A 20,976-nucleotide genomic window follows, 5' to 3' on the forward strand; every position below is an offset into this window, starting at 1 on the left:
AGAGAGAGAGAGAGAGAGAGAGAGAGAGAGAGAGAGAGAGAGAGAGAGAGAGAGAGAGAGAGAGAACACATCAGAATAGACACCATCTTCTCATTTTAAGTAAGGATGGAGAGCCAAAAATGTGTCAGTGTATCTGATTTTATCCTGTTTTACCGCAGGTAGATCAAAGGTGGGATTGTAGTCATTTGTTCAGTGAGCAGTGTCAACTGCATGTGAGGCTGCCTACAAGAACCCATTTATTCCAGAGAGACTTTAACTACATGTCTATTTGTCCAAAAACGCTCAGAAGACTAAAATGAATCCTTGAGGAAGATTTTAATTTTATATAATTTTAAGTAACTTTGAACCTTTAAAACACAACCTTTTGCCTATTTGAGGGGTGGAGCTACTAGGTATAGCTTGGCCTTGGTAGCAGGCTGTCCATACTCCTGGTAACTTGATGTAACTTTTGGCCATTATGGTCAAATGAGCTTAGCCTGTCTGACAGAGGAAGCTTGGCTCTGGTAGGTCAGGAGCAGCACTTGGTGGTGGGTCAGGTTATTTTGCATAATCTTCCATGTCTACAAGTTCCATTTGAGCTGGCCTAAGGGCCACATCAGCAGTCTCCACTTAAGTTGTAACTCTCTGTTGGACTAATTACCCAAGTAATCTTCATAATCAATAAGAGCATGTAACTCAGGATATAAGTCCATCTCTGGAGTCTTACCCCAAAGCAGTACATGCAACATTTTCCTGAATAACATTGATGGAACAATGAGATGGTTGTTACAATGTGGCAATTAGCTGGGGGTGGGGGTGCTTTACATGGAAGTCTGTGATGCTGTGAGCACCCCTGGTGGAGAGTGATGTAGACTTGAGTGTTTTTTTACACACAGTGTTTCTGGAAGGACAAACAGCTAAAGACTAACAATGCTTCTTACCCTAATTAAGGGTAAGAGTTTGACACCTGGAAATTGAGGGATGAGAGGCTGGAGTATATATATATATATATATATATATATATATATATATATATATATATTTGTGGAGACAAATGGGACCCATGATATAAATGGAACAGGACAAAAGAAACTGATAATTCTAATTTTTTTTCCATGATGAACCTATGTTCATCAGAAGAAAGACACCTAAGAAAGAGGGCTGTGTACTTTCTCTAGCTCCTTCATTGGGGATCCTGTGCTCAGTCCAAGGGATGGCTGTGAGCATCCACTTCTGTATTAGTCAGGCACTGGCAAAGCCTCTCAGGAGACAGCCATATCAGGCTCCTGTTAGCAAGCTCTTGTTGGCATCCACAATAGTGTCTGGTTTTGATGGTTGTTTATGGGATGGATCCCCAGGTGGGGCAGTCTCTGGATAGCCATTCCTTAAGTCTCTGCTTCACACTTTGTCTCTGTAACTCCTTCCATGGGTATTTTGTTCCCCCTTCTAAGAAGGAACGAAGTATCCACACTTTGTTCTTCCTTCTTCTTGAGTTTCATGTGTTTTGCAAATTGTATCTTGGGTATTCCGAGCTTCTGGGCAAATATCACTTATCAGTGAGTGCATATCATGTGTGTTCTTTTGTGATTGGGTTACCTCACTCAGGATGATATATTCCAGATCTATCTGTTTGTCTAAGAATTTCATAAATTCATTGTTTTTAATAGCTGTGCAGTACTCCATTGTGTTAATGTACCACATTTTCTGTATCTATTCCTCTGTTGGGAGACAGCTGGGTTCTTTCCAGATTCTAGTTATTATAAATAAGGCTGCTATGAACATAGTGAAGCTTGTGTCCTTATTACATATTGTAACATCTTCTGGGGGTTTGCAGACCCATAGGAACAACAACAATATGAACTATCCAGTATCTCCAGAGCTACCTGGGACTCAACCACCAACCAAAGAAAACACATGGTGGGACTCATGGCTCTAGCTGCATATGTAGCAGAGGATGGCCTAGTTTGTCATCAATGGGAAGAGAGGCCTTTGGTCCTATGAAGGTTATATACCCCAGTATAGGGGACTGCTAGGGCCAGAAAGAGGGAATGGGTGGGTTGGTGAGCGGGGGATATGGGGTTTTCAGAGGGGAAACTAGGAAAGGGGATAACATTTGACATGTAAAAAAAGAAAATATCTAATAAAAATAATGACTCTAATAGAGCATAAATCTGTACAGGAAAAAAAGAAAGAGGGCTGGATGTATGCCATTTCCTGGAGTGCAGAGTTTGTTTGCTATTCTGAGCCTGACACTAACCCTCCCCCTGCCCCAAGCCCTTTAGTCTAATGCATCCTATACCTAAGTCTGAACTAATATATGATTTGGGTTTCAGAAGAGTGTGTATCATGCTTTACTTGAGCCATACTCCTGTGCTCAGGGTCACAGTGAGGCAAGAAAGAATTCTTTCATAAACCCTTACCCTCACATCCTGGAGCATCGTGGGAATTTCTTGAGAATTTTCATATTCATGAAACTTAATTATAGCAAAATTGCCAATCTGTAAAGTATGTCTGCATTTGAACACTACTTTCAAGTCTGAAATGGAGCAAGGAGACAACAGCCCCCTAGAGATCCCCACAGTTTCCATAGAGAAGGTAAGGGTGGAAGAAGAGAAAATACAAATGCACCCAGAGGGGCTTTATTTACCTAGAAAATGGAAAGTCTCAGTCAAAGGAAGGATCTTATTATGTACGACCTTATAATCAACCGTGATATTCAACTTCAGAATTAACCGTTAGCTCAAGTCACCAGTTTAAGATATTAGCCCTAAGGACAGTACAGATCTTAGCTCCCTGGCTAAGAAGAAGGCTGCCAAGACAACTCTCTGCTCTGATAACAGGAAGCTGAAGGAGAAGCACTGAAGCCTCCTCAGTAATCACTGGAGGAGCAAAGTGTGCCTCGGAGAGGAGACAAAACCATCTGAAATTCCCAAGAATCTGTGCTCCACCAGCATATGGACAGGATGACCCGCTGGGTCTGCCAATATGCAGAAACAAAATTATACATATGTTTCTAATTCTCTGGCAAAATTGAAGTAATTAGGTTGTAACGCAGCTTTGACTTCCTACCAAAGGAGTAGTCATAACCACAGCCTAGCACATTGTTCTCCCCTACTTTCAGAGCGAACTTGGTAAGCTCTGGTCCAAGGCTGATGTGCTATTCCTTAACTTGAAACTCTGGAGACAAACCCCCTTTAGCTTGTCTTTCTATCTATGCCAAGAGCTCATATTTGGCTGTACTTGAAGGTTTAATCATAGAATGATCATGTTGAGTTCAAAGCCTTCACCCCACACTTAAAGCAAGGATGGAACACAGTGGATGATATTTTCAGACAGATGATCCTCCCACAATTTATAATTAATAGATAGAAAATCAGGATGCATTGGAAACCTAAACAACAACAACAACAACAAAAATAGATGAAGGCAAATCCATTGCTCTGAAGAGACCAACCAACCCCACACAGTGTGATATGAGACCAGTGCCAATGAAAGCAGCTCCCTCTCTGAACAACTTACTGGCTACTAAGCTCATCTCCTCCATCTTTTGTTTGTGATTTTGAAGCACTGAAGGGGGTGGGTGCAAGGATGTACCCTCCCTCCATGGGAAGTTGCCAAGATCAAAGGTCACACACTCAACGAGAGGCATAATTCAGCCACAAAACTACTTCAAAACCTGACTCCATAATGTTTCACCTGGCTGACTTCTTCCAATCCTGAAGAAATGACCAAAAGGAGCAGGGAGAAATGGAGAGGGAGATAGAGAGAAATAAAGGAGGGGGGGATGCCAACAGTAGACCACAGAGTGTCTGGATTCATACTATCTCAGCAGAAATGAAAACACCCGGCTTCAGTCTTTCATATGCAATCCCAACACCCAAAGGCACATCAACAATAATGAAGTGTTCTCTTTGTTCCCTTTCATGGAAGAGTGGGCCCATAGGTACTAGGAACTTCATGGGGTCCCAGTTGGTGTTCATTAGAAACAAAGGTCCAAATTCTAGTTCAGAAATGCTGAGTCCTTGATAGTCTGTGTTCCTGGAGGAGCATGGAAAACATGCACAGGACAGTGTGATGACAGAGGCAGACCTGGCTAAAGTCCAAGAAACTAGAGAGATTCACAGCTCCCAATGTTGGCATAGGGCTGTCTGCTGACCAAGAGTACTTCCACCCTTGGCAGTCAGAAGAGCTAGAAAATGAAATGCCTATGACTGCAAACAACCAACAAAACCAGAAATGCAGTGAAACTCCCCAAACTGAAGCCAGGTCACTGACAGGGAAAAGGTGGTAAGTGGGAGCCAGTCACAAAAACTGGATTAAGCCAGTCCTAGAGAAATGCCATGTCTCTCATCTGTGGGTCATAGATTTTATATAGATTTGTAAATGCTATGTGTACAGATGCCATGGAAGCAGATGGGAAGAGGAAAGGGGAGGGGTGTGGGAGAGGGGGTGGCCGGGATGTGGGGGTCGGCCTGAAGTATAGCACATGCTTGCATGGAAATGGCCTTAGTAACCAGCATGATCAAAGAAAGAAAATCAAAGCTGAACCCAAGAAATCAAAGAGAGAACCCAAGGCAGCAGCGTAAACTTGTTGAGGTCCTGCCTCCCTGCAGACCCTCTCAGCTTGGGTGTCTATGGGCCCTCTCTCCATCAAGGTCCCAGCCCTTGGCCCTGAGGTTCTAAAAAAGTAGGACATTTTGCTTTGTGGTTTTTATAGCAAAGTTGAACAGCTTTGATTTGAAAGGATTAATAAGCCTCCTAAGGTTACTCTTGAGCATGTAAAATTTCATCCATATACACTTAAAGAAACATACCAATAGATCACTCCCATAGCTTCCAGATTCACAACAATATCTTAAATATACCCCCAAATACACATAGAAATGTTAGTGGGATTTTATGCCTGTCAATATTATTTATGAAATGCAAATTAATTAAACATGAAAAAATACAACATAAGCATTGGGATCTACACTGGGCTTAGCATTTTGGTTTTTTATCTGTCTCTTTATATTAATTAATTTAATTAATGAGAGAGAGAGAGGCACACCAGTTATCAGTCCTGAATTCCCCCTGTTGAAGACAGCTAAGCAGACTTCTGTTGTTTTTCTGTTCTTTATAACAGGCTAGTTGGGCATCAAGCTTTCGGGGATTCTCCTGCTTCAGCCTTCCAGGTCTCCATAGGAACACTGGGGTGATTGTTTTTTGTGTCACATGGTCAGCTTTATGAGAGAGTTCTGGGGATTCAAACTCATCCTGGTGCAGTGAGTACTTTACCCGTTGAGCCATTCCCAGCAGCCCCTTTCTTTTAGTTAGAGATGTATTAATTCAACAATGAGAACAACCATCACTGACTCATCTCCCTGGCAATAGGAAAACAGATATGAGCCATCACGCCCAGCTGTTTTACATGTACTCTGGGGATTGAACTCTGGCCCTGTGCTTGCAACACACACACACACACACACACACACACACACACACACACACACACACACGGAGCTATCTCCTAGGCAACCCCTCCATTTTTTTTCATGTCTCATCTCCATGATCTGCTTGAATTATTTGTTCTGGAATAGAAAACACTTAGCAACCCAGAGCTCAGTGCTCAACAATCCTGTGATAAACAGACATGGGAACAGTCTGTGTCTAGGAGCATTGTGTGATTAGTCTAATCTCCTACAGCAGATGCCCGAAGAGTAATTAGCACACACAGACCCCACCATGCATTCAATGAGAAAATGTTCTCGGAGTTCACACTGTTCCATAGCCACTGCTGTGAGCATCTACACACCAACCCAGCTCTGCAGTGGAAGCTCCTGCCCAAAGCAAATTTCACTCAGGCACCACAGAGTTAAAGACCGCACAGACCATGAGAACTACCACCACTTTTACTCAGATGTCATTACAAACTCAATTTCCACATCTACAACTTTTTTTTTTTTAATTTCCTCATGGCTTGTTGTGTTTCAGTATGTGGCTGTGATAAAAAAAATAATAATAACCTCAATTGGCTCATCAATCACATTCTTCTGGGTTTTGGCTGTTGTTTTTCTGAGATAAATTCTACTCTCGCATTGAGAGCAATCCTTCTGCCTCCGTGTCCTGTGTACTGAGATAAAGGGTATAACGCATTGTGTCTAGCTCGGTCACATTCTTTTAACTAGGGTAAGATTTTATGATTTTTTAAGGTTGTTTATAAACTTGTGTCACCACATCCTACTATTCTTTAGCTAAATCTTTATGTGAAAATCAGGTTGCTTGGGCTTAGTCACATGTACATGAACACACAGACATGCACACATACACAGACATGTGTACACCCCCCACCCCACCCCCCACACACCTCTTTACTAAGCTTCCTGCCACCACTGCTGCTTTTAGGCAGGCCCTTTGACATCATTTCATGGTATGGCTTGGTGGGTGTTGATGGGTATTTATTTGTTCAGTGTTCAGTCACTGTTGATATATGCTCAGGGTTGAACACTTGTTCCTGACTGCACAGGCTAACGTGATTGCATAAATTCATGTGTCTCATCCACAATGGCCTGTCAGTAAAGCCAGGTCAGCAGGCTAGAGTCCACAGGAGAAAACAAATCAATACCTCTTTGAATTAATCATGCAGCCATCTGATGGGATTATGGTATGGATGCACGAGGTGGAGCAGATGTGCAGAAGCCGTGTGCTTCTCTTTCCCTCTAGTTTTCCCTTCATTTCCCCGGGCTCCTCTCTGCACTCTTGTCATTGATTTCCAATACCTGCTTCTCATTCCCAGTTTCTGTCCCACCTAATCCTGTCCAAAAACCCTCTGAGAGTTACAAAGACTCAAATGTAAGTCACAAGTAAGTGTGCATTTAAATTACTATGTTTCCCTTGATGCTTAAATGCTGGTTACATACAATGGCTAGAAATAAACTAAGCCTGCTGTCCTTCAGTAAGGTGATGAATATGAGTAGTGTGTGTGTGTGTGTGTGTGTTATATGCATTTATATGTGTTTATGTATGCATTATGTATGTATTTACATGTATGTATGTTGTTGTGTGCATGTCTGTCACTGCATTTATATGTATATGCTTATGTGTGTTTCTGTATGTTTATATATGTAATCATGTATGTTTGTATGTGTTTTTTATATCTGTATGTAGTGTATATATACAACACATACTTTTCCTGACTTAGTGGCAAGTGTAATGTTACTAGCACATTCAGGAAATCATTGTAGATGGTGTAAAAATGACCTGCAAGGATGGATCACACTTCCTTCAGTGCTCCATTATTTTTAGTGAGAACATGAAAACAGGCATCTTGCAAACTTTGAATCTGGGACAATGCAGTTTAAAGAACCCTCCTCACTTGGAAACCATCACTGAAGAAACACATCATGCAAACCTGGCCTGTGTGCCCTCTGGCACTCCACCAAGGAATCTGGCCTGGCTGTGTTCCCTTCTGGAAAATGGCCCTGCTCACTTTCAAGTTCATTTGGCTTTTTCAATGATAGGGTTTCAATTCAAAAGGATAGCAGTGTTGAGAACTAAAAATGTCACCATCTAATTAAGGCAAGGGTGTGCACAGTACTCCTTTCTCTCCTAATATTATCTGTGGTCTGAAAATGACTCCACGAAGGCTCTTCATAAAAACCCTTTCTTTTCCTGGTATAAGAACAATTGCCACAGGAGATGCTGTAGGCACCAAAGGACAAAGGAACACAGCAGAAAATGAGCAAAAATCAAGAGTAAGGGAGAAATGAAGAGAGCATGGAAGGCTCACAGGCAGTTGAGCTGAAAACAAAGGGATGTATTTGCCCCCTGCATGCAAGGCTTCCCTAAGCATAAATCCGTACTCAGCCTACTCAGGAGTGAAGAGGGTGAAGCACAGAAGGCTGAAAAGTCATGACACTTGGGTGCTTCTTGTTGTGACACTAACCAGCCACCATTCCATCAAACTCATCACTTGCCCATTCGTCCCTCATACAAAGCAAACTCAGAAACCACCCACCTAAGAAAGCTTTCATCTATCACAGAGTAAATGCCAAATCACCTGTGTGCTTCCAAATCCCTAAGATGGAACCTAAGCAGAGGTGAAACCCAGGGCAAAGGATGCGATCATGAATGATTAGAGTCCCCATGAAAGGACTCCAGAGGGGCCCTTTACCCTTCATATCCCACAAGGAAACAAGAAGACAGCTGTGAACAGGAGGGTGCCTTGCTAGGTAAAACTACCCACCACCTTGATCTTAGATTCTCTAGGACTATAAGAAACAATTCCTATTCTTTATATCAACCAGTCTAGAGTGATCTGTTACAGCACCTACAATGGAAAGAGACTATGATTACCCTACACATACATACATATCATGCATATATACACCATACACATGTGTACACAGGTGCCCATGCACATGTGCACATATTCTCTCTCCAGAAACGTTAGAAAAACATTTGACTACATAGGCATGACATTCTATTTGTATCAAAGTATAATATAAAATATTTGAGGCTGAAGTAAGCTCTGAGTTATAAGTCTGTTTCAGAAGCCACTCAATAAGCTGCATGTGGCTTTCTCTGAACTGTTAAAGAAATAGCCTTCAAACCACTAATCCCTGTGGTCTTCTCAGTACAGGCGGCTCACCAACACTAAATACACTGGGCCTGTCACATCTCCATCACATGTATGCCCTTTGTAAATAGATCATGAGATTCGTGAAAAGTGGCCATGGTTATAACGGTGTCATACCCATCCCACATGCTGACATTAAGGTGATGAAATAATTTTAAGTACAGTATAATGGCAAAAAGAGAAACACATACACGTGGCCCTGGCTGTGCCCTGCTCTGAACACAAAACTTCGGTGGCTTGGACTCTCTGGATATCTCCTCATCTTCACTCAGCAGTCCAGCACAAACATGGTCCTGCAGTGAGTTATAAGGATGCTCTGAGAGTCTTTCAATCCTCACTAGGCATCCTACTTGGCCACACAACTTTCCCCATTACTTCTTTCACCATGTCACCCTCTCCTGTCTACTTTTTCCAGGTCATAAAGTTGGTCTAATGTTCTCCTATGAACATCCTATAATCGCAATACCCATGATCATTACTGGATGTGAAATATCCATTACAGTGCGACACAACATGCATCCACATGCAAATGTCATGAGTGTAGAGGCATCTGTTGCTTAGATAGAGCAACAGGTGCATCTTAAGCCATGAAGACATGGATGTGGGTCCACTACATGGAAAATGCCATGATATGTTTCTTAAGGCCTTGGTATATATCTACGCTCCTGTGGCTTGGGCTGTGCTTTGATTAAATGTATGCCATTGTTGTTGTTGTTGCTACTGTTGTTGTTTGAGACAAAATCTCAAGTATCTTAGGCTAGCCCCAACTCACTATATATCCCAGGATGACCTTGAACTCCTGATAACTCCTGTTCTGCTCCCTGGTGCTGGTGTGTGCCACCACTTATAATTTATGTGGTTCTAGGAATCAAACCCAGGGCTACATGCATGCTAAGCAAGTTCTGTATTCTGTGACTTGACACATGCTGCAGTGTAGAACTGAAAGGGATAAGACAAAAAAAAAAAGCATTTCAGGGAAATAAAAGAGACAGTGTTTACTCTGAGGAAAATGAATAGTAGCAATTAGGTGATCCCTTGTCCCACGGAGTAGCTCCGTGTCAGCTGCAAAGTCCCAAGACACCTCTGATTTGTCCACCAAAGTACTCTAGAGAGTTGATGTGAAGTCATATTTTAGAAAAACAAAAAAAGTAGGGGAAAAGAGAATCCATTTCTTAAAGTAATGAGAATAATTAGAAATTTTTGAAATAATTTGAAAACTCTCCCATTCAAAATATACTCAATAAATATTTATGAAGTCCCTCCTCTGTGTCCAGCAACAACATACTATCCTTGGTGGAGGGGAAGGAACAATTAGAGATTGTCTTGAAACTAAAATTTATCTTTCAGGAGCCTGGAGAAGAAAAGCCATCACCTTTCTTATCCAGCTCTAGGACCTGGGTGCCCACATAGCAACCTGTAATGTAAAAGCGGCACACATGCCGTGGTGGTGACTGACCATTTTCTCATTGGATTTGATGCCTGCTCCATAGGAGGGAGTCCCTGCCTGGTACTGTGGCATGGTAAAAAGCCTGTGCCTAGGAATGTTATTGGCCCCATGTAGGCACATATTATGATGGATTTACTAAGTAGATGTTATCAAAAGGCCTTCTATATATTTATTTATATATCCATCTACTAGTTCTACTGTCTGCCTTGGTCAAGACATCTCTTTTGTAGTATGTAGCAGGCATTTAATGCACAGATTCACAGTCAGTCAAAGTGGTGAAAATAAGCAACTGTTGAATATTCCGATCTAAATGAGAGATGTATATCATCCACAGCAAAGCTCAGGAAACATTCTAGAAGAGCAGGCAGGGAAGGGGTAAGAAAACAAAATCTGGAGGACAGGAAGAATGCTGTGAAATGTCTTCTGGGCAGGAGCTTTGCTCTTATGGCCTCACAGCCTCTATGGTTTCCAGCACAAGTTTTGTACAAGATTGAACTTGTCAACATTTTATTCTGGATGTGGGATGTGATTCAAGACAATCATGAGAGCTGGCTCCTCTCTCAGAGGCCACTTGCAGTTAATTATTGCATAGGGAAGAGGAATAATTTTCTTTATGTTTCAATAAATAACCTCCCTGCTGTGATCATTCAAGCAAACATAACTAAGTGGTGTATACACACACACACAGCACTTATTATTGAGAATGGTCTCAGCACAAGGGGAGGGGTAAGAGCAGGTAATGGCTGGTAAAGACAACCATAATACCTTGAATACATGCTTAAAGTTTTCAAATACTAAATAAAGACATTAAAATAAAACAACACAAACTATGATGATGGGTATGCAAATGTCTCTGATTTGATCATCATTAGATACTTAATCTAATTATTATTAGATTAAATTATTATACTCCATGAAAAATATACAATTATATATCAATAAAATGTTAAATAATAAAAATACCATTATAAATGTCAGGTTACTCCATTGGCAATGTTATTTAGAGATAAGCTCTCTGGGCCTCAGTTTCCTTATCTGTGAAGTGGGATGGTGAGAATAGCACCTGATGGGATTGTGATACAGCTGTCACTAAAGGCTGATGTGTGTGTGTGCAATGCCACGAGAGCTACTGCACCATTTGTACCCCGTAAACATTCCTGTGCGCCTGTACTTCGAATCACCCATGATAGCTAAAGCAAAAAGTTCTGTTTCCTTTCCTGCCAGTTTGTTGCTAATTTTCTACCATCTAATTTATATTTGAGGAAACACTTAAGTCAGTGTAAGGGTATTTGTTATGAAAATCCTAAACTGTGGTAGTTCACACCGTCCTGGTGCTTCAGTGCCACAGTGGCGGGGCTCCTGACCATTCACTCTCAACATCCTCTGCACCTTTTGCATGTTGACAACTCTTCCTGAATTACCTTTGCTTTTCTGTTTTAACAAGTTCCTTACATACAACTGCCAGTGTGTTCCAGAAGCACACTGAGAACATGATACAAGTGATAACAATGGTCTTTATATCATGATACAAGTGGTAACAGTGGCCAGTGTTTATGTCATGATACAAGTGGTAACAGTGGCCAGTGTTTATGTCATGATACAAATGATAACAATGGCCAGTGTTTATGTCATGATACAAATGATAACAATGGCCAATGTTTTATGTCATGATACAAGTGGCAACAATGACCAATGTTTATGTCAAGCCTCATTCAGGACACCTTACTCATAGAATAATGTTGTCTATATAAAGGATGTGGTGAGGTCTGGGATGTAGCTTAATTGGTAGGGGACTTGCCTAACGTATACAAAGCTGTGGGTTTGAGCCCCAGGACCTCATAAACAAGGCATAGGAATGTAATCTCAGAAGGATTAGGAGTTGACGGCCATCCTTGGTTACATTTGGGGTTTGGCACACCTGTCTCTTACATGAAGATACATGCATCCCAGGGACAGAGTTGGATAGAGAGGCTCCCCCGTGGACAGACTGAAGCCAGTCACATGTTCACTAAGGAGAAGCACAAGTGAATCCTTCCAGACAATGATCTTTGGGAACATGCAAGTCATTTGGAGTAAGATCTCTTTTTGAGGCTGGGAATATTTGGATTATAGGCATTAGTGCCCACTCACCTTCTTAGCAATATTGATGTTTATATTAAAATTGCAATTGTGGGGGGTGTGAAACCCATGAGCCATCAACTCAAAAAAGTTGTGTGGTACAGAAAGAGACAGTACCTCTGAGATTGCTGCTGTTAAGAGAGGTCAGCTCACATGGTGAACCTGTTGCTGTTGTCTGCAAACAGGGACTTCGAAGGGCCTTGTTACCCGGTTTGGTAAGGGTGGTCACTTGCCTGAACTGTATAAATAAATGCAATTTGAGCTGAATATTTGCCCCTCCTGGAGTGTCCAGGATGAGGTACCTGTATGGCCTGACCCTGAAACCCTGACTCCACTGTCAGTATATATTGTAGCTTTATCACAGCTTTCTGCTGCTAGAATTTAGTTTGTCCTTTGTGACTTTGTGGGGAGGGAACTGAAGCTCCAGTGTGGCTATCCTCTCAGGGCCTTGTGCTTTTTCTCTTTGCTGACTCTTCCCTCTGAGTCCCTCCCTTGTAACAGTCTCAGTATGGGTATGGCAGTTAACTGTATTAGCGATCCTCTGAATTTTTGCAAGTGACCAAAGTTGACCTGATCTTAGGGATTCTTGACACATGCATAGAGTATCTTGGGAGATTATGTCTGAAAGGGGGGTGATTAAGACAGCCAAGATTAAGAAGGGGGGATAAGCATAGAGTTTTAGTCTCCAGACTCCTGTCCTTTACTGTGGATGGACCTGTGAAGCCATGAGTGCCCACTTGAGGACACTGAAGCTAAAACCAGAGACACCTGTCCCTGTATCCCCAGTTAGTGCTTTGAGCCACACTGAAAGCCATTTCCTCTTGGAAATACAGAAAAGTCATTTGGAAGGTGTGGGAGACTGCTGCAAAGAACCCATGCTGAGTTTTACACACACTTGCCACATATAGCACATGCTTGTGTACTTGTCACATACACAGCATAGCGACACACATATCACCCCACACATACACCATACACATATCAAATTCACTGTACAAATGTATGCACAGATGGACACCTCTGATATCTGAGGTGTCCCCAGCTCAGGCTAAGTCTGCTCACTCACTGCTCTTTTCTCTTTCATAAGAGCACTACTATGGCTGTGGCTTGTGGCCCTGCTTCTGTGGTTTGGGAATCTGCTCTGCAATGCACAACTTGCTGTATGGAGGGTAAAGTTCTTCCTCTTGAAAGGACACGGTGTTCTGTTGCTCAGGGACCTACTTGTTCAAGGGCATCGAACCCAGCTGCTGACAACACACAGCCCCATCTCAGGGTCCTTAGGAAACTGAGCAGAATCACAACTAACCTGGTTCCAATCAGACTCAGGGAGACAGAACATAGACAGTTCCCAGAGCAACAGACTTAGCTAAATGTAATGAATGGTTTTCAAATGGAAGTACTTCGCTCTCCTCTCAGAGCTTTCTCAGGGAGCAGGCCCAGCATGCCACACACACCACACCCTCCTCAAACCTTCTGATTCCAACCCCTGCATTGAACTTTCTGTGCTGTGAATGAGGGTCCTTCCTGTTTGCGAAAAGTAAATGTAAGTGAAATTAGCTAACATACATGGATAAAACCCAGTATGGGAACGCTCCACCCAGTTTTACCTGGTTCTTACACATTCCTCTCTAATGCTTCCTTCACACAGTGATTCCCTGGCATATTTGAAGTCAAACATGAGGTCTGTCAATGACAGCTTTGTCCTTACATCACACCAGTGATGACCTCATTACCTCTTCAACTCCAGAATGTTCTGGTTGCCAACAGGATAATGACCCAAACAGTAAAGTAACAGACTACCTGAAAACACTCAGCACTGGCTGTAAAATTAAACTCTCAGTGCCAAGACGGGGGCTGCTGTTCCAAGTCTACAGATATGGTCACAAAGCATGCATACCCCTAGACCCCCACTGTGGTACAGCTATTGACCCAGCATCTCTCCTTCAGTGAAAATGGATTGTGTCCAAGCTACCCTCAGCACAGCTTGGTAGCCTTTCCTAATTTGTTCTACTCTACCTATCTTTTAATTAGTGTCCCTTCCTCCATAAAATGCAAAGGCTTTCTTACATAGTACCATTTTCTAGAACTTTCCCTACTTCCCCAGGCAACTTCTGTGACCTGAAGCCTTTGCCCATTCCCCTGACTGTCTGTCTATCTGCTACTCTCTCTGAGCTTTATAAGACAAAAAGTATCCCCAAAGTGTGTCAACCGGGGTTACTTCTCAGAGTCATCCCCTGGTTATCTATGACATCCAGACACAGCTTTGTCCCAAGCCCCACACAAAGGTTTGATACAAACTACTAGTCTGTGCCCTTTCTAATTCTACAGGGACAGAAAACCCCTTCCTTTAATCCCAAATGTGGAGGGAGAGAATCAGTTTTTAGATCTTTATTCATGGATCCTATCAGAGAAAGCTCTTGGGTCATCTCTAAAGAAGGGTTTTCAGCTAGGGAACACTACAGAGCGAGACAGCTGCTACAAGGATGGTACAGTATCTGCTTTTTCCACTTTCCTCCAAATCTGGCCCCCTTTGTCTGCATCTTTGATGTTAGCGTGCCTGAGCCCCTGGAGAGACTCTCACAACTTGATCAGCAGAAACAGAGATGGAGTGCCAGACCCTCACATCACTGCCTCCCTACATGGGAGGAAATTCTCAATGGGCACTATGAACAAACCTCACAAAGGAAGACAGGGTCATTGTTCTCTGGGATTGTGTCTTAGGGTTCTTGGCAGCAGTAACAACTCCATGCACTTTGATAGCCAACTCACTGTATGTTTATGAGGGTGCATTAATATTCAAAGGGTGTTTGCTGCTCTACAGGACAAAGGGGCATTGAACTATGTAGGCAGCCCCATGTATCACTGTTCCCGTTTCAGTGGTGTAGGAAGACAGTGTGTCAGAGTCCACCATATTTACAAGGATGAGGGTTTGTGGTGTGTGCACACAGAGATCTAGGCCCCTATCCATTCCACTAGAGTTTGAGGGCAGTGACAGACAGCAATGGAAGCATCAGGCATTATGATCTTTGGCGTAACTACAGGAGTCCTACCATTAGGCTACCAAAGTATTCTTTGCAAAGATAATCCAAAAGAAATGAACTCATTCATGTCTTGAATATTGGGAACTTCAGGAGTAAAAGGAAGCATAATTTGTCTCTGAGTGGGCTTCAGGCCACCCGTAGCCTCCACCATCCCCATTCCCAGCCCCAGCCCCAAAGAGAATTTGGTTTTCACATAGAAGAATATGCAGTGAGTTTGTTGAGACAGACACATCAGAGTCCCTTGGACCAGTCCTGCTGCATCTTGCTTATTTCCTCAGCCCAAAAGAACAAAAGCAGTGTGCTATGGGATAGCCATCATTCTGTTGCCTCTTGTAGAAATGCATCAAATGATTCAACTTTCCTTTCATTGAGAAGCAGTTTAGTGGGGCTGGGGATACAGAGATGTTCTGTGACCAAATTGCTGTCAATGCAAGTGTGAGTGAGGGCCTGCGTTCTGATCCCCACATAAAGGTGGATGCAGATGCCTGCATCTGTAATCCCAACACTCCTATGGAGAGATGGGAGGTAGAGACAGGAGAATCCATGAAGATAGCCTGGAGTAAGTGGCAAAGCAGCAGTGGACAACATGAGACCTTGTCTCAGAGAAGATGTAAGGGGAGGATCGCCCATCCCCATTTGTAGAGGACAAATATCCATTTCCTTAGTCAAGATTCCCAAAGACCATCTGGTCCACAGATTTGCATAAACCTGCTACTCATATGCTCTAAGCACTCTGGGTGCTCTGAACTCAAGTGGCCCCCAGGCCTTCAAGGTTATATTCCCCAGCACCCTGGATACTATTACTGTCACCTCCAGTGACTTCATTACCTTGTCCCCTCAGTGGGCCCATTGAAGATCCCCACAGACACCAGTAGATCCTGTCACATAGCTTCACTCCTCCCACCTTTGCTGTCAGAGCTTAGCACAAGTCTGGAGCCTTGAGGCCATCAGCCTAATTAAAGGTCTATTGGATTCAGAATAGCTGACTAGAGTCTGTCTCCAACTAGCCGGCATACAAACAAATGGTTTTCGATTGGTGGGTTCCTTCATAAGATAAAGTCCCAATAGCACTTGTCCCCCTTTCCCTTCAGGCCCATGGCCCACTGACCTCATTATTGAACCTGTGACTACCATGATGAATTTCATAAAAACAGAGATGATGTGTGTCACTCTCAAGTGCAACATGATAAACCTCTTTCTCTCCCAGGGAAGATGCTGAGGCCTGAACCGGATGTGTTGCTATGTGATGGTGGAATAGCCTTCAGTCCGAACCTCACAGTGAAGGTGACAGTGAGCAGAGCTCTAAATATTCTCCTCCCCGAGAAGAACCTTTCCCTTCAGGGATGTGCAACGCCTAGTATGTCAGCATGGGGGCTGTTCTCTCCCCGGATGCTCTCTGCTTAGCTATGTCAATGTGAAGGCCCCTTATCTTCAATACTGAACAAATACATAAATATCTTAGAATATCCCCCATTTGCCATGCAAACCTCTAAGGAAAAGAGGTAAAAAACCATGAATGCAGCTAGGCAGAGGTGCACAAGAGTTTATTCTCATTACCACGATCATGTTCACTTCTGAAACTCAGCATCACTCAGCATCCATCAGACCATAACAGATTATACAATTGATCAGCATTGCATCAAGAACTTATTATGCCCTGAGGTGTGAGGGATTCGTCTTCTCTCTAGGTCACTACTAAAGCCAGGCTTGGTGTCACAACCCTGTCATCCAAGCCCTTCAAGAAGCTGAGGCAGGAGGATTGCAAATTTAAGGCCACCCAGGATTAACATAAAGAGGTTCTTCTCAAAATGAAAATCATAAAAGGCCTGGGGTTGGAGCTGTGTGGCAGGATGGTCACCAAGCATATGGGAGGTCTCTGCCCAATCCCCAGCAAAGAAAACCAACCAACAGAAAAGGCAGCATAAAAATTAACTAACTAAAACCACTGGTCTTTCCTGTAGTTCTTTGATGTATTTTCAGGATGACATACCTTCATTTTCATTAGGATCTTTTAAGTGGCTGCTTTGCATGAAGCAACAGGTGACAGACTTATAGGTAATTAACAAGCAGAATCAAAAACAAGGCATCTCCATGAAGGGCTGAGCTACAGATTGTCTCTTTGAATACACAGGATGCCATAGCTACCAGGGACAGCACTAGAGAGGTGTGTGTGTTATGCATATGTAAGTAGTGTATGTATGTGTATGTACATATATGCACACGTGTATGTATGTCTGCTAATGTAAACACTTCTGCAGCCTCTTGCCCTAGTTCATAGAGACCACTAAGAACAAAGTAGTTGCTTCCTGAATATCACAACAGATCATGCATCAGAAAGTTTCCCCACTGAAAGACAATTTTAAGACACTAGAAGTCACAATGGAAGGAGACACAGGTGAGGAAACCTGATGATTTTACCTAGGTGGCCTATCCAGGTCAAGAGCATGGGGCAAAAAGCCAACATCAATACTGGTGGTGGTGGATATACTGATTTCCCACAGACTGAGCTGGCCTTGGAATTTCTAGATACCCAATTCATGATGAGAAGTTATCCCATACCAACATATCCTTCTGATGAGAAAGAACATAGATTCTCAATAGAAACAGCATGTTCAAGGCTAATGGTGTGACATTTGAAAGGATCAACAGAACACAGAACAGAAACCAATGCTTTGTTTCCACACCCCAGTTTCAGAAGATCAGCACACCTGAACACCACAATATACTATGCATCAATGAAGTGTCTCAGAGACACAGTACTCAACTTACCTGCTCTTGAATGCAAAAATAAAAACCTCAATTTCCCCATACAAGTTGTGGCTAGGGCATGGTATATGTAATTAGCATCCCTTCATCAGTCGACTCTTCAGTGAGTCTGAGAATGGGACCACTATATACCAGTAGGTATGGTAACTGCACCATAGGCATGCCACCAGGAATATTTGTAATATGGAGTCAACCAAGGTAATCTCATCCTTTGATATAACAACTCCAGGTGTCCTTCCGTATATCACACAGAAATGGAGGCCCATTCCTACCTCTAAGCAGCCTCACAATGGATGTGCAGTGGCGCTCAGCCTACCTGAGACAAGTGAAACCGTGTCTTTCTCCCATGAGACGACAGTGACGTACGCCTCCACCGAGGAGGGGATAATGCACTTGAACACCGCGACATTGCCTCTCATGGTTTTCTGGTCCTCCACACGGACTGTATAGGGCTCCCGTAAAACTGAAAGGCAGAGAGAGGACCCTTGGTAAGAACCATTGAAAATAAGCCCATTCTGGCCAAGGCGATATTGTTCTAATGCTAACAAGGCATGGCACACAGATAACAATTGCATAGCACAGACACTGGAAAGAAATCAGCAAACATATTCATCTGTCATTCTTTGTCTAATTAAACAATCATTTCATTAGCAACACACTGCACCCTGCTCTAAAGAAAGAATATAACCTGAGACATTGAACTAGACCTTTAACCTGTGGGGTGGGGTGGGGGGAAACTGGGGGTGGCCACTAGAAAGTCCCAGACTCCAGGGAAGTGGGAGGTTCCCAGGACCCAATGGAGATGACATTAGCTGAAATACCCAACAAAGAGGGGATAGGACCTATAAAGACAACTTCCAATAGATAGGTATGGTACCCAGTTGAGGGATGGGGCCACCCGCCCATCTCAAAAATTTAACACAGAATTGTTCCTGTCCAAAGGAAACACAGGGGGGGAAAAAAAAGCAGACGCTGAAACAAAGGCCATCCAGAGACTGCTCCACCTAGAGATCCATCCCATCTGCAGACACCAAACCCAGACACTATTTTTGATGCCAAAAAGTGCTTGCTGACAGGAGCCTAGTATGGCTGTCCCCTGAGAGACTCTGTCAGCACCTGACTGAAACAGATGGAAATACTCACAACCAACCATCAGACTGAGTCTGTGGACCCTAATGGAAGAGTTAGGGGAAGGAGTAAAGGAGATGAAGGGGATTGCTACCCCATAAAAAGAATAACAATATCAACTAACTGGACCCTTCCTTCAGAGATTCCAGGGACTAAACCACCAACCAAAGAGTATATATGGAGGGACCCATGGTTCCAGCTACATATGTAGCAGAGGATTGCCTTATCTGGCACCAATGGGAGGGAAGGCCCTTTGTCCTGTGGCGGCTTTAGGGGGATGCTAGAGTGGTGAGGCAGGAGTGGTGGGTGGGTGGAGGAGCACCCTCTTAGAGACAAAAAGGATGGGGGATGAGATGGGGAGTTTGCAGCAGAGAGACTTGGAAGGGACACAGCATTTGAAATATAAATACATAAAATAACCAATAAAGAATAAAGAAGGCAAGGAGGGTACATGAGTCTCCTGGAGGAAGGGGGCTGGGCTCTAGGGATTGGCTTCTCTTTATCCTCCAAAGATGGAAGAATAAGTCTGTTAGAAAAGGAAATGAATACAAAACCTCAAAAAATTCAGGCCGGGGAAATGACAGTGGGTCAAATCCTTACTCTACAAGTGTTAAGCTCTGAGTTCAAATCCTCAGAATGGCTAGCCAAAACGGCACATGTGTCTGTAGTCCTGGTGCTCCTAAGCACAGATGGGAGGTGGAAATAGAAGGATTCCCGAAAGCTATTAGCCTGATGTGCATAGTGACGAGAGAACAGACTCATCTTAAGCAAAGTGGACAGTAAAGACTGACACAGAGTTTTCTCTGACCTCTATATGCATACCATGACACATGCATGCCTATATCCATGTACATGAACATGGAGACTCTAACCCTCTGCCATCACACACAAACATGACAGAGAGAAGAGAAGAGAGATAATCAAAAACAGTAGAACAAGAAAAATAATTCTTTACTCATAAACCCTTTAAAGATGTTTAAAACCTGTATGGAAAATCATCATTGTTCTGAGAACTCTCTAAAACCTCCCAATAATAGAAATATTCCAGAAAGAGTCCATAGGGACATCCATGCATTTTTGCCACTTTAGGGATCATGGGGTGCTCAGTATCTACCCAGCATGCCCAACTACCTGGGTCCAAATCCTTGCCCTGTCTGTCATTACCTGCAAGGCAGAGGAAAGCCCCAGTTCTAACCGGACCAAGCAGGTAATGATAGGAGGCCTCCTGCCTAGGGCTAGGTGGCCACTGAGGCTGATTTGTATCTCCTGAGCAGGATAGCTGAATTACCTTCCCAACAGCTGGGGATGAATCCAATCTCTGACACCAGGGTAAAGAGATGATGATGAGCCCTGCTCTTATTTTTTCTCTCTGGACCAACTTTATTCCCCAAATTTTAAATCAAGACATCTTCAAGGTCTTAATTCCAAGTCTGCATTTTTTTAGCTAGGCAGTGGAACACCCTGCAATTCAATCAGCTTCCAGAAGGATGTCACCTGATTTTTTTGAGAGGCTAACACCTCAGTGAAGAGAAAGAGAATGCCCCTAATGGGGTGTCCAATGGGCTGAAGGGATGGTCTCTGAAAGGGGACGGCTGAGAGAGACCAGCAGTGGCATGCTGAGAGTCTTTACAGAAGATAAGGCATTGATGACACTCTCAATCATTTTCATTTTATAGTTTGTTCCTCAAGGATAAAAAAAAAAGTATATTAGTGTATTCTCCTTTCCATTTACTGTCTGCCACACCCTTCTTTATCCCCACCCCCATTACTCCTGGACCTTCTCACTGGTCCCCTTCTCATGTCAACATTTGTTTTATTTTGTAATCCACAGTTCTCTTTTTTGACATTCATATTTGATTTTCTCCCCCTCAATTTGGAGA

The 20,976-nt window shown here is 43.1% G+C and overlaps 1 protein-coding gene across 2 annotated transcripts in view; it reads right to left on the reverse strand.

Annotated features, from left to right (window-relative positions):
- Dscam (DS cell adhesion molecule) overlaps positions 1-20,976 on the reverse strand; it is a 577,624-nt gene that overhangs the window by 423,599 nt on the left and 133,049 nt on the right. For both annotated transcript variants that reach the window (XM_021184771.2, XM_029470764.1), the window contains exon 3: positions 18,285-18,431. In XM_021184771.2, the coding sequence (XP_021040430.1) occupies positions 18,285-18,431 (147 nt within the window). The remainder of the gene's footprint in view (positions 1-18,284; positions 18,432-20,976) is intronic.

The sequence above is a fragment of the Mus caroli genome, chromosome 16 (assembly GCF_900094665.2).
Source record: "Mus caroli chromosome 16, CAROLI_EIJ_v1.1, whole genome shotgun sequence".
NCBI lineage: Eukaryota > Metazoa > Chordata > Mammalia > Rodentia > Muridae > Mus > Mus caroli.